Below are 14,378 nucleotides of genomic sequence, written 5' to 3' on the forward strand. Positions count from 1 at the left end.
ATGAACAAATAACTATAACAGTACAGTATCATACAGTATTTTAATGAGTAGGGAAAAAAAGCATATAACTTATATATAGAAATAGAAACAATATATTTTCCAAATAATATTTTAGACATTTTTATAATATTAATTACACAGTAATGTATCTCTATACAAGAATTTATATAGATACCATTTCATTTTAAGATGGGGGTCCCTCACACCAGGGACTGTATATTATATTTGGTCTGTGATAGAAAAACCCTGACTTAAATAATCAATATTGTAAACATTATGGCTATAGTAAAATGTTACAAATTGGTTGGCACTATGTTTTGTACATTAAGAACTTTTTTTTTTTTTTTTTACATCACTTCATAAAGGTTGCGCTTTATAATCACTTTATAATGACTGGTCATTATAAAAAAAAAAAATATGTACAGTCATGTGCTGTTCTAATATTGGTGATGATGCTACATTAAAAATATTGGTAACACTTTCTATGAAGCCAATGCTTGTAATGAATTATATCCGCATTTATAAGTATTTATAAGCATTACTATTCTATAAATATATTAAAGACTCATTAAGACCTGTACTGCATCATAAGAACAGTTATAATTATTTTTTTATAATCATAAGTGCATTTGCTTTTTCAATGCACAAGATCATAATCCATTATACACTGATTTATAAGTATTAATAATTAAAAAAAAAAGTATGCAGCTTTGTTGTTTAAAGTCTTATTCAGATTCCAGTAGCCTATAGACACATGTATGTAGATTTCCTGGCTCGACGAAGGTCTTTTACTATAGATTGGACTATAAATGACAGAGCATGACTCACAGAGAAGAGGTTTTATTGCAGCATATAAACCATGACACAGCAAAGGCCTTTATGTCAGATGCAATGACATAAACATCTCGCAACAATTACATCAATTGCTTGTCACTTCATAAACATTGCTCAGAACCTTGAAATGGGTTCAAATCACCCTGCAGTGCACCATTCGCTTCCTCCTTTTAAAGCAGACTGTAAAGCAGAGGGTTCGGGATTCATATCCACATGCCATGGTCAATATTCATTTTCCAGTCTACAAGACACTATATAGTGTGACAGTTGGGTTCATGGCAGTAAAAATCCCATTCAATTTCACCAGGGAATTGATTTTTAACGATAACTAAGACAAACCTACTGTGAGCTATGAGTTTGCTTATCGATGGTATTTTGTAAAAGCCTTCAGTCAGCATTACTTCAACTTATTTTTTAAAGAATTGTTTGTCAGCTGAATTTGTGTAAAAAACTACATTACCCATGATACTGCTAGAAATCACCAATCAGAGCATTGAAACAAGCAAATTGCACCAACTCTTAAGGAACAATAGTCAATTTCCTTACACTCTCAAACTACTTAAACATTTCTTTGTGTGCGTGTGTGTGCCTATTAAGGAAAGTGCCTATTGTTCCTTAAGAGTTGGTGCAATTTGCTTGTTTCAATGCTCTGATTGGTGATTTCTAGCAGTATCATATAATATATATCAATTTCAATTTCACAGAAGAATTTCAATTGTGTCGCAATGCAATTCTTGGGATTGTAGTTCTCTCATTAAAGCCGTTAAGTTGTCTTTCTGTTTCATTATCAAATACTTTTGCTTTAAATCAAATTTTGTCATTTACCTTGTTTGGTTTGCTTTGCTTTTTACAAATCCCTTTTGAAATGAATGGGAAAAATACTTCCAGAAACAACTCTGCTGAAAAAGTGGGTGGGAACTGTTGAACTCTATTTGTAGTGTAATATGCAAATAAGGTCTCTAACACAGGCATATACATGTGTTTAAATCTATTCACCAACCACTTCAGATGTCAGCACTTCAGGCATTTGCGATTCGGATGATTCCCCTGAGCTCTCTCCGAAAGCTTCCTGAACATTGGTTATTGTATTCTCCACCACTCCGCCCATGATGGACACAGCGGTGTTTAGTAGGTGGCCCACCCCTCTTCCACTTCTCCAGGTGAGTTTTCCAACCCCACTACCTACTGTTGACACCTGGTGGCCCATTTCAGAGGATACAGCACACAGGTAATCTACCATATGATCGCAGACTGACCCAAAAACCATCTTGATGATCCTAAACCCATTCCCCACCGTTCCCGTCACGATCCCTAAGGCATCTGACGCCAGAGTGCCCGTCCCTGTGAATCCCTCCAGGAATGCCTGGCCCAGGCTGCTGGCTAATGGACTGAGGCAGGAGTAAACCGTGCACACGCTTGTTTCCCCTGTCTGGTACAAGGTGCTCAACACGCATGTAACCCCAGAAGACACTCCTGAGCACAAGTTGTTGACCAAAGTGTAGCTGTCACCAGGCACCGAGGTCAAAACGGCCAGATCTTCCTGAAGAACGTAGGTGACCTGGAAGGGAAAGTTAGTGACCTTGTTTACGATAGGAGAAAAAGGGGCATAAAGGAGAGAGATGGTGGAAGACAAAATGTAGAGAAGAGCAGACCCTGAGCTCTCGGTCTCATTGGTGCTCTCCTCGACGTCCATGTCTGAACTAATGGAAGATGTGTAACTTGAGGCTTCATCATTAACATGCTCGGTCACTTCCTCGTTTTCTGAATCTGATGTTCCTTCTTCCTGAGTGTTACGTACGCCAATGTGTTCTTCACTTTGTGCATCAGAGTTGGGTGTTTTGATGTCATTCAGCTGCTTTGTCAAGAGCAACTTAAGTTCTTCTTCTTTCTGATGTCCCATTTCACCACATCCTCCTGAAAACAGGCTTGTAACTCCTATCAGCTCCTCTAACGCCTTAATGCTGAGCACTCTCACACCCCCCTCCTTCACTAGCCCAACACTGAAACTACCATCTCCATCTGAAGCAGCACAACACACTGCTGACCACAATAATTTTCCCCCACACTCATTAAACCCGCCTACGCCAATCTGAAAATAAATGTCCTCGCTCGTCTCTGAACACATCGGTACGATGGAGCTCCGTATCAGCTCTGCTGTCAGAGCGTCCCATTTCAGGAGAGGGGAGTTTGAGGGTGATGGGATCATATTGGTGGTTCCTCTGTAAAGAGCTGGGATGGCCACATGGGAATCGTCAGTGATTTCTTCTTTGGCATCCTGCTGATGTGTTGAGAGAGACAGGTACAATGTAATTACTAGTTTATTTGCAAAAGTAAACAATGTATTTCTCCACACTATAAATGGACAAAAATGCACAATCGGGATTTACATAATGAATGGTTGACAGAGACGAATGAGATGTTTGTTTTGAGGTGTGACGGAATGAAACAACCTGTTCTGAGTCAGTTTCATGAGTAGCCCTTATTAATTAAATGCAATCAGACTGGCTTAAAGGGTTATTTTACATATTGTAATTTTACCTTCATTTTATTGTACATTTTAAAGAACTGTACATGGTAAAGAAAAGGAAAAACTTAGAAAAGAAGTGAAGAAATGTATATAGTGATGCTGGTTTTGAGAAAATCTTTTATACCATTTTTAAAGAAACATTTTAAAATGTTATAAATGAAAAAAAAAAGGAAAATATAAAAAAAAAGTGATATTACTATTACTATATATATATATATATATATATATATACATACATATATAATGTATTAATTATTATTACAATTAATCGTTTTTTTCCTAAAGGTTTTAAATTGCATTTTTTTAAGTAATCCATACAGTATTCATACATGTCATTAGGACTTTTGGGAGTTGCACAACATTTTACAGCCAAAATTAACCCTGCCTTGTCATAAAAAGGTAAAATTATCTGATATTTTAAAAGACTTACTGGCTTTGACACACAAAGACAGCAGAAATCCTTCTATGACATCACTTCCTGTTTGTTTTCTGCATGTTGTTTACACCGCATTGCTGATTTTGCAGACATGTTTTTCAAATTTTCAAATGAAGCAATTTTGTTAAAACATTATATATTTTACATAAATATATGTATATTTAGGTATAAAAATACTAAATATACAATTCCTTCACAAAGTGACTTGAATACTACTCATCTAAAATGAGTTTTAATTTGTATTAAAAGTACTTTTAATACACAAATTAAAAAAATGTTCATCATAGAAGAACTGTATTCAAGTCACAGAGCCTATGAATTGCATTTTTTAAAGTGGAGGATACATTTACAGAAAAGACACAAATAAGAATCAGGTTTCTTATTTTCATATTGACCCTACGAATATGATCCCTGAAATGGTGCAATTTTTCTTTTCCACTTGACAGCCTTGTACATTTGCATGTCAGCAGAAACCGTAATGAATGTCAAGACTGTGTGGTCGAAAACTCAGACATCTATAACCTGTGCTTTAGTACAGTACTTTAGTGCTTTGGTACTCATTTGGTACAAAAGCAGTGGCTGTAAGATAATAACAGCCAACACTACAATCACAACAATGCATTTTTAGCAGATAAGCATGCTCAAGTCAAGTCTGTACAAAGCTCCAGTGACTAAGGAAGAGAAAAACACTGTCTTACCGTGCTGTGCTCTCCTCTGCCCCATCCATTATTCAGGCTGAGGTGAAGGGCTGTATAGACGGTGGTCTGGCAATTGGTGTTATAGAGCGATGCAAAAGGCCGTCCGGTCAGATGTCGGTGACACCTCTGCTCCAAACCCAGCTCAGACAGTGATTGTGGAGGTGTGCCTTTGAAGAAACACTCTTGACACTGGAGGAACCCTGGATCAAGATCTGTGTGTGTACTTGCCCAGACTACAACACCATTGAACAGCACTGCAGAGATAAACACAGCGAGTCTGGGCAGAGCAAACAGCATGGCCAAAACCCTTAGTACAGCGAAGCAGAGACTGCAGCTAACAGTGCTGAACTAGCAGCTACACAAAACAAGATCCAGCTAGACACACTCTCTCTCTCTCTCTCTCTCTCTCTCTCTCTCTCTCTCCGGCAATGCAGAAAGAGTCTGGGCACAATCTAACCTTCTTCATCCCTCCCCCTTTCTCTCTCACTCACTTTCATCCATCCTTTCAAAATCACACTTTCTGACTACACCTCATCTTAGTATTACTATAATGCACACAAACCAGTACACACACCTTTCACACACCTTAATGACTACCTGTGTGTCAGCATTCCCCAACATCCACACTAGCAAACATGCCATTTTTGCAGTTAAAGTATTTTTTTTATGGCCAAAAGAACAATCTGACATTGTCTACATGCCAAACAGGAAAAATGTTCAGTCATAAATGTAGAATTTCATCCCACAAATCAGAGGTGGTGTATTAAACAGGTGCTGGTGTACGGACTCAAAAAAATGGATTCAGCATAAAGAAAGTATAGACAGAAACACGGGGGGACAGATTTTAAATATTTAATTAAAAAAATAGCAGAGGACATTAAAAGGACATTAAACAAAAAATTATTTTGAAAAACAGAAATATTTTGCTTGCAGTTTCCTTTAGCACCTGTGTGAGGAAGAAAAAAAATCACATTTAATTTAATTCATTTAATATATTTTATTAAAGACATAAAAAATGGTGTTAAACTGTTAGGAGATACTGCCGTGTCTGATTCATGTTCAGGTGTGTGCATGATTATAATCCCATAGCAACTTGCCTGGACTAGTGTTGATGTGCTCCTGGGTAAAATGGGTGTGGCTCTCAATCTGTTTTTCCTCTCTTTGTTCTGCTCACTCTCTTTCCCTCCCTTCTAAATTCTGTCACACAACTCTACATTTACTCCATGCTTTCAGGTAATGTATTGCTGCTCAGCAGTCTTTAAAGAATGAGCCTATCCAGTATCCACGATGAGTCAGGGGATTTTTGGTAACTCAATCTGTTACACAACCAAACGCCAACATTAACAACACAGATCCAGATTTCTTAGTGGCGCATCACAAAATCCTGGTAACTTGGTCAATCTACAATTACCCACATGGGATAAATGGTACCTATCTATCTGGAAAGATCTGAATGATCTCTAACAATATAAGGTGTGTAGAACAGGTTCAGAAAACAGGCCTCAGCAATATCAATAACGAATATTCTGGTTGTCCTGTCAGCACTCTCATTGGCCCCCCCACAAAAAAAACAAACAAACATATTTTTTAGAAATATTTATATTTTCAATTAAAAATATAAACAAAAATGTAACAGTTATAATGTAACTCCATAAATCCATAAACACAATTTACGAAAACTTTCAAGTCAATTTTGCAAATTAACAAAACCACATATGTTCATATATTTAGGGTCAGTAAGGTGTTTTTATTTTAAAGACATTTGATTTACTTTATTCAGCAAGGATGCATTAATTTAATCAAAAGTGACAGTAATGACTTTTTTTTTTTATTATTAAAAATAAATGCTGTTCTTTTGAGCCATCCATTCATTAAAGAATCCTAAAAAAAATAATGATGGTCTCCACAAAAATATTAAGCAGCACAACAATGTTTTCAACATAGATAATAATAATCATTTAAAAAAAATTCTTGAGCAACAAATCATCATATTAGAATGATTTCTGAAGGATGATGTGACACTGAAGCTTATGAAGGAATAAATCACATTTAAATATTAAAATAGAAAGTTATTTTATATAGCAATAATATTTCACAAAGTTTCTGTTTTTACTATATTTTTGATTAAACAAATGCAGCCTTCTTTTAATTACATTAAAAAAATATGATCAACCCGAAACTTTTAAACAGTAGTGTATGTTAGCCAACTAGATAACATGCCATTCTTATTGTTGAGCCCAGTAAAAGCAACTTGGCTTTGAATTCTATTTGTTGCAAGATCTCTTCAACAGTTAATGCCAGATTTAGCATGATACTGCCTGATGATAAGGTTTAAGATGGATTTAATAATAATATATAATCCATAATGATGAAAAGTCCTCTAGATGGAGAAAGATTTTTCAATAGTTGTGGCTGCTGCTAAATGCTCACAGAGGCCTTTATTTGTCCTTTACCTTCACTCATTGGGTATGTCAATGACCAGCTCTGCCTCGTCACCCTCTCCTCTCTCCTCCTCTCCTTGGTCACTATCTCCCTCGCTTTCTCCCTCTTCCTCGACTGCATCCTCACTCAGCATCTGCTGTGGGACCCAGCTGAATGGCCCACTCGCACCCCCAGCTGCACCACTGCCTGCAGGGTAACTGGACGTGAGTGGGCCAACCACCTGAATGAGAGGGAGAAGCAGAGAGATGTTTGTTATTAGACTGCATATCAGAAAAATCGAACTAAAATGCATGAAGAGAAATGTATCACTGTAACTGCAAGATTATTAAAAGACATGACAAACAGTGTAACAATAATGGCCACATGAATCTGGGACATTGTGTTTCCAGCGTCAAACTCTCTGTCCCTCTCTCACCTTCCCTGAACCGTCTTTCCTGTGTTTGGCCAGTTTTGTTTTTCTCTCTTTCTTCACACGCTCAGCAGAGGGAGCCAAATACTCAGGAGGGAAGGGTAACTGCTCACCCACAATCACACACACAAGGCACCAAAGAATAACAGTCATTCCCACACACACACACACACACACACACACACACACACACACACACACACACACAAACACACACACACACACACACACACACACACACACCCAGAGTGCCCAGAGAGATGTGTGTGAAGTCCACATAAACCAGGTGAGGTGATAAAAGACAAAAAGAGAGAAGAAAATGAATAAAATGACAAATCAACTGGTGACAAAAACAGAATGTAAAACACTAGCCAAGTTTCCATCCACATATTTTTATGTGAATTTTGGGATATTGCATAAAAAAGCTGGACAGAACAGTTAAGATGCACATAAGTTCTAAAATGTATGCACTCAATTAAGGCAGATTTTTTTTTATCCATTAAGAATACATGCTCATAAACTACGATGGAAAAACATTTACAAATTCTTGAACAAATGGGATGGAAACGGTACTTTATTTGTAAATGTTTCATGTGATTTTGTAGACTGGGTAAACCCAGCCTGATCTGCTGGCGATTTGTTTTCGCACTGCAGCTCAGTCTGGAAACCTGTACGTTCTACTGCTTCTGTTACACTTTTGCGGGAACAAATCACAGACTGGCTTATCCACCTGGCGCGCTATTGGCGGGTTTAACACGATGACGGATAGAGAAGCGATGGGTCGATGCCCGTTGATCACGCCTCTTGTGGTCTGATTGGTTGAAGGACTATCCCATGCGTACAGAGTCATTTGAATTATGCTCGTTTATCACGCCTCTTGTGCAGTAGAAAATACATAGCAGACTCCCCAGATCAATGTTCAATCTTAAATTGAGCGTGGTCTGGTGATAGCCAGACAACCAATTTTGTGCAGTAGTTAAATTCACAACTTTCGATGGAAACATAGCTAATGTAAGTAACTGAAAAGCATGAGTGCAGTATGTATGGGACCTGTGGAGTGCTCATGAAGGTGTGATGTACTCACAGTGTTGAGGTACTGTGCCTGAGCAGACGACTGGAGAGGAACTGCACCAGAGCGGGACAGGAGTGAGAGATGAGGAGATGAGGACGACGGGACAGAAGGAACTCCCGGACTTCTCCTCCTGAAAAAAAAAAAAAAAATCAATAAAATGATTGACACTAGGGCTGAACGATTAATTGCATTTGCGATAATATCGCGATATGCTATAACGCGATTTCCTAACCGCAAAGGCTGCGATTACAGTCTGGTCACGTGACACGCGAGAGTAAAGTCTGCAGAAGAAGCATCAACTTGGCACGTTACACATATCATATGCCTGGCCTAAAAGAAAAAAAAACTATTTGTGTTTGATCTATCTAATATGGTGTTGTTCATACTATAGCCTACTATCATCTCTCCAATGATTCTGGATCGATTCTGAGCTTAGATTTTAACTGCAGGTGCACGGTGGCGCTGCGTGTGTTTTAGAAACACCCGTATTCTGATTGCTTCCATTATATCTCTCTCTCTCACACACACACACACACACACACACACACACACACACACACACACACACACAATCACGCACGAACCATAAAATAATATTTCATAACGTTCGGAAAGGTTGACGGCGCGAATTGCAATTCGCAGGCTTCTTTGCACAGGATAAGCGCTATGAGAAACTGATGTCACGCTTACCGTGTGTGTTCTCGCCCGCCGGTATTTTCCTTACAAATGCTCAACGAAGGCTTCATTCATGTCGTTAGAAACTCACTGACAGAAGGCTTTCCATTTCAAATGCTCACGCGGCGCATTGTGAAGAGTGCTTGCGAGCACGCGTCTGTGCGCGTCTCAAAATGCTTTTATGACGCAAAATTAATGTTAACACCATCAGTAATGTCTTAATGAATTAAACAGACAGGGCAAAAACATCTTATATTTCAAAAGAGATCTGTGCATTAGTGTGAATGCAGGTCTCCCGCTGTCTATGATGTCATCATTAATAATCAAACAACAGTAAAGCTGAGAAAGAGAAAAATCACTCACAGTTCAGACACTCTTAAATATTGAAAGCACTCTTTGTTCATTGCTTGTAATATGTTTTTTTGTTTCTCTTTATGATTTACTACTTTATGTTTTGCAGCTATATTAGTTTATATATTTAAAATTATTAACATGCAATTGTTTTAATTAAAATGTTATAATGTGTAGTTATTTTAAAAAGCTTATAATTACATATATCATAATAAAAACATATTAATTATTAATATTAATCGTATTAATTTATTAAAAACTTAAAAAGGAAAAAGTTCAAGAATTGTTTTGGAATCGGATCGTGACTCCCAGAATCGGAATCAGATTGTGAGGTACCAATTAAAGATTTCCACCATTACTATACAATAATTAGTATTGTTGAATAATACAGAAGATAAAGAGTTTAAAAAATAATCGCATATTAAATCGCAATCGCAATATTGGTTAAAAAAAATCGCAATTAGATTTTTTTCCAAAATCGTTCAGCCCTAATTGACACACAGCTACTGCAAAAAGATTAAAACATATGCAACAGCAGAAGAGGCTTATGCATAAAACATGTTATCTTGATAAAATCAGGAATAGCACAAAAAACTTTAAATCACACCCAAATTAGTTATTTCAGGTGAATTTAATTAATTTGCAGGAGTATTTGGGTCACTTTAATTTATATATTTTTTATTTTGTATATTTATAATGTTTCAAATTATATTTCTTCAAAGCTATTCAAAAGCATATTATCTGTCATTGCCTATGAGTTACTATAGATGTGCATAATATACATTCATGCGTTTTTACAAATATTTTCCTATCGGATGGTTATTTCTTTTAAGCAGCCACAGATTAGTGTTTGTACTACAAATGCAATGTGCTCATGCAATTCTAATTGTTGCAAAATTCTAAAGGCATACATCCATAAAATCCCAACAACCCATAAAGGGTACTATACTAGGTTTGGGGTCAGTAAGATTTTTTAAATGTTTCTTATACTCACCAAGGCGGCATTTATTTGACCAAAAATACAGTAAAACTGTAATATGGTGAAATATTAAAATTTAAAATTACTCTATTTTTAAATATTTAGAAATGTATTTATTCCTGTGATTCAAAGCTGAATTTTCAGCATCATTACTACAGTCTACAGTGTCACATGATCCTTCAGAAATAATTCTAATATGCTGACTTGCTTCACAAGAAACATGCCTTGTAGTGTTAGACTGATATATCGGCCGGCCGATATATCAGGCCGATATTTGCAATTTTTACGTGTATCGGCATCGGCCGATACAAGGCTGCTGCGTTCGCCGATATTTTTTCCCTGCATTATTTACAGACAGGCGTCCACAGGCAGCTCTCACCGTCTTCAAACTCTCTTGCTCTCCCTCCCTCACGCATATTAATCAAAATCAACTGAGAATTGACACGATGGTAAAAGGTCGAAAGCTTCATGTGGAGCTCTGGGAGATTTTTTCCTGAATTACCGCTGGTGTTGCTCTACAAGAGATTAAGTTAAGTGCACCTACACTCTACAAAATGCTGGGTCAAAAATAACCCAAGTTGGGTTGAAAATGGACTAAACCAGCAATTGACCTATCGGTAAGCCCCGTCCCCCTTAGCTACTGTTGCTAACTCGGACAAACAAACGAAGTTGCTATATCTTACAATGCACAGCTGTCAGTGTGAAAACCTTATCCCAAGATGTTTTTGGACACAGAATGTAACGTATATCCTGTCCGAATGATGGCCAAACTTTACTGATGGTTTATGAAGTTTATTACATAGTTTTTCACTCAAACAAATCATCTGAGGCGTTCGATGGGAGGGGCTTACCGATAGGTCAATTGGGATGTTTTAACCCAGCAATTGGGTTGTTTTAACCCAGCAATTGGTTTGTTTTAAGCAAACATTTAACCTAACCGCTGGGTCAAAACAACCCAATTGCTTTGTTAGTCCATATTCAACCCAACTTGGGTTATTTTTAACCCAACATTTTTTAGAGTGGAACCATTAAATGACTAGATTGTAAATAGTTTTAAAATTAAGTACAGTACAGTCAGTGTACACTTTATTATGCTGCTTGCTTGTTGATACCGTGTGCAATAGTGTAATTATTTTATTTATGCTTAAATATTTATTTTCAGAATTTATTTCACCACTGAACTCTTTTTTTTAAATCTTGTTCTACCTCACCTGTTTTACTATTTGTTAAATATTGTTTTTTTTAGTTAAATAAATGTTCCTTTTTTAAATTGTAAATTTTAAATTGTTATCATCATGATCATTGTGTCATTTTTATGATGTAAATTGAGGGAGCAAAAGCAGTATCAGCTCCAAATATCGGCTCAAGAAAATCGGCAGCCTGTATCGGTCATCGGCCAAGGCTGATGAAAAAAAAAATCGGTATCGGCTTCGGTCGATCCCTAATGCCTTGTTATTACCAATGTTAAAAACAGTTGTGCCGCTTAATGTCACTGTGGAAATTTAGATTTTTTTTTCCAGAATTCTTAGATGAATAAAAGTGTTTATTGATCAATTATTGAATAAAAGCATGCATTTCTTCAAAACCAAAATCTTACTGAGCCTAAACTTTTGAACGGTAGTATATCCATTTTATTTAGGGTAAAAATGAAAGCGTTCAACTTTACCAGTTACATATCTAATGTTTTACATCTGTGAAATCCAAATCACAATGCACTTGCTGTAGACTCACTTTTTCCCTGCATCCCTGTCTCTCTCTCTGGCTCCCTCTCCATCGCTGTCTGAAGAGACTGTCGCATCAGAATCTGAAAACAAAAACACTCTCAGCACACAGAATCCCTGGAAGTTTCAGAGGTAATCAGATAAGCATTTTCTTTAGATACCTACCAGAAGACTCTTCGTCCACTCTTTCATACTGCAACAGCCTGTCCAACAGAAAACTGATGCAAACAAAAGCGTTCAGTTCTGTGAATCTGTGGGTCAAGAAAATGTGAAGCATTTGATAACGTTGATAAGAAGAGTTCTACCTTTTGTCTCTGGAAACTTTCAATAGTTTCCTCTGAGCCCTTCTCAGCTCCTCCTGAAAACACTCTTGCTCCTGAACAGAGAAATAAAAGAGGATTAACAAGCATTTCGAAACGACAAATAAAAAAACACTGAACACTGAAGAAAAAGATACTCACATATACTATAAACTTCAACTTGCGTTTGAGATTTTTGTATTTTCTCTTGTAATCCACCTCTACTTCAGCTTGTCCATTCATGTTTGATGTTCTAATGGAGATATACCGTCGGTTTCAGGTGGTTTTGCTACTTTATATTGATTCGAGACCGACACTGTTCAAATATTAATGTCTATGTTTATCCAGAAATATTTAAGAGACTCAAAACGATTTAAAATAAACTACTGTTGCTTAGCCACGCTACCGCTACATAACCAACAAGATAAAGAATTAACAAATTATGTATTTGTCGAGTCTAATAAACAGGTATGGACGAAGACAATGGCAATGTAATAATCTACTATACCAAAAAAAATTACAGGGCATATGACAATGATAAAAAAAGGACCTATCTCTCGCAAGTCAGGTAACGTTACAGTCCTGAACCGCGACGTGATCTTTGTTTACTTCCGCTGTCAACGTAATACGTACAGGAAGTGGGTAATGTAGGCAAATTTGTTCATTTCATTTCATTTCTTCATTTAGCAGACGCGTTTATCCAAAGCGACTTACGACTGCGGAATACAGGAAGCGATCCGTCATGATCCGCCATTCATTTCATTCATTTTTACATGAATAAAAAAAATCACAAAAAGTGCCTGAAATACTAAGTAGCATAAGCTAGAAAACGGAGGGAATAGAGGAATTTTTTTTTTTTTTTTTTTTAATTTTCAAATCTCCTACATCTCTAAACAAACGCTGATTTTAAAGTTCAGTATCAGTGTCCTTTCTCGACTATACTTTATTAGAGCACACCCCAAAAATAATATAATATAATAAAGGCCTAATATAATATAAATATAAAAATAATTAATTTCACATTTACAAAATGAATGCATTAAAATGAATTAATTTCATGCATTAAACAAATGTAACAAATTTTGTTGGTGTCCACTAGGGGGCCAATGTGGATTACGCATCCACAATTTTAAAATAAGCAGTACTAGTAATATAATAATTTTACGTAAAAAATAAGATGGTAAAATGCGATAATAATCAAGAGGTACATTCCTTTTTTCCTTTCCCAATAATATTGATTTTGATTTTATATATACATATAATTACTAAGGCATACTATTAATAGACCTGCTGAAATAAATTAATAGTGTAAAATATCAAAATGTTATAACATTTAAGCTATTGACACTCCTAGTTTCTGTGATCTCGATAAAATGTGTGACAAACAGCTGTGTCATCATTGCAGTATAGAAGTAGTCTAGCTAATCTCTTTGGGATTCCTGACAGCCACTGCCCAATAATATGAAGTTCTAAAAAGCCTGTGTGTAATTTGACAATTTTGAAGTGTCTTGTGTAGACAGTGCATTTAAAATGATTGCACTCTCCTCTTTTACTGAGTCTGCATCTTAGTCTCAGCAGTCACACACACAGGGCAGGTCCATGAATAATACATTGCCTTGGTTGAGCAGTGTACTGGCGCGCGCGCACACACACACACACACACACACACACACACACACACACACACACACACACACACACACACAGAGAGAGAGAGAGATAGAGAGAGAGAGCGAGGGGTGACGTAAACCACAAAGAGTTTTGTTTCTTGTCATTCAGCTCTGCCCTCAACTGTTTCACAGAAATATTTGAAAAATCTTTGTCAGACAGACTGCTCTTTATGAAACATAATCTTGCTCTGTTTGCACATACAACACAGGCACACACTCACTTTGCCAGCCATTATATATCATTTGTGCATACACAAAATCCTTG

At 36.7% G+C, this 14,378-nt stretch overlaps 2 protein-coding genes across 6 annotated transcripts; both read right to left on the reverse strand.

The window, feature by feature from the left end:
* Positions 1–206: 206 nt before the first annotated feature.
* On the reverse strand, positions 207–4,976 carry LOC307138272 (uncharacterized protein). Of its 4 annotated transcripts, none has more exons than XR_013818008.1 (3): positions 4,496–4,904; positions 1,717–3,112; positions 826–1,305 (listed from the first exon to the last, which is right to left on the reverse strand). XR_013818008.1 is itself a non-coding variant. In XM_079836487.1 (2 exons), exons 1-2 carry the CDS (start codon positions 4,790–4,792, stop codon positions 1,823–1,825), a joined length of 1,584 nt encoding a protein of 527 aa, XP_079692613.1. In that variant the 5' UTR covers positions 4,793–4,925; the 3' UTR covers positions 207–1,822. The 4 variants fall into 4 exon arrangements, 2 of the variants coding, with proteins under 2 accessions (XP_079692613.1, XP_079692612.1); XR_013818009.1 differs by having other exon boundaries at positions 1,717–3,109; positions 4,496–4,796; XM_079836487.1 differs by having other exon boundaries at positions 207–3,109; positions 4,496–4,925.
* A 357-nt stretch (positions 4,977–5,333) lies between these two features.
* ino80e (INO80 complex subunit E) lies at positions 5,334–13,062 on the reverse strand. 2 transcript variants are annotated; one of them, XR_013818062.1, is made up of 9 exons: positions 12,606–13,062; positions 12,450–12,520; positions 12,310–12,362; positions 12,155–12,227; positions 8,431–8,548; positions 7,353–7,451; positions 6,949–7,157; positions 5,593–5,811; positions 5,334–5,441 (listed from the first exon to the last, which is right to left on the reverse strand). XR_013818062.1 is itself a non-coding variant. In XM_079837371.1 (8 exons), exons 1-7 carry the CDS (start codon positions 12,684–12,686, stop codon positions 6,951–6,953), a joined length of 702 nt encoding a protein of 233 aa, XP_079693497.1. In that variant the 5' UTR covers positions 12,687–13,062; the 3' UTR covers positions 5,334–5,441; positions 6,949–6,950. The 2 variants fall into 2 exon arrangements, 1 of the variants encoding a protein (XP_079693497.1); XM_079837371.1 differs by lacking the exon at positions 5,593–5,811.
* Between the last annotated feature and the right edge of the window lie 1,316 nt (positions 13,063–14,378).

The sequence above is a fragment of the Gobio gobio genome, assembly GCF_949357685.1.
Source record: "Gobio gobio genome assembly, chromosome: 15".
In the NCBI taxonomy this organism is placed as follows: domain Eukaryota; kingdom Metazoa; phylum Chordata; class Actinopteri; order Cypriniformes; family Gobionidae; genus Gobio; species Gobio gobio.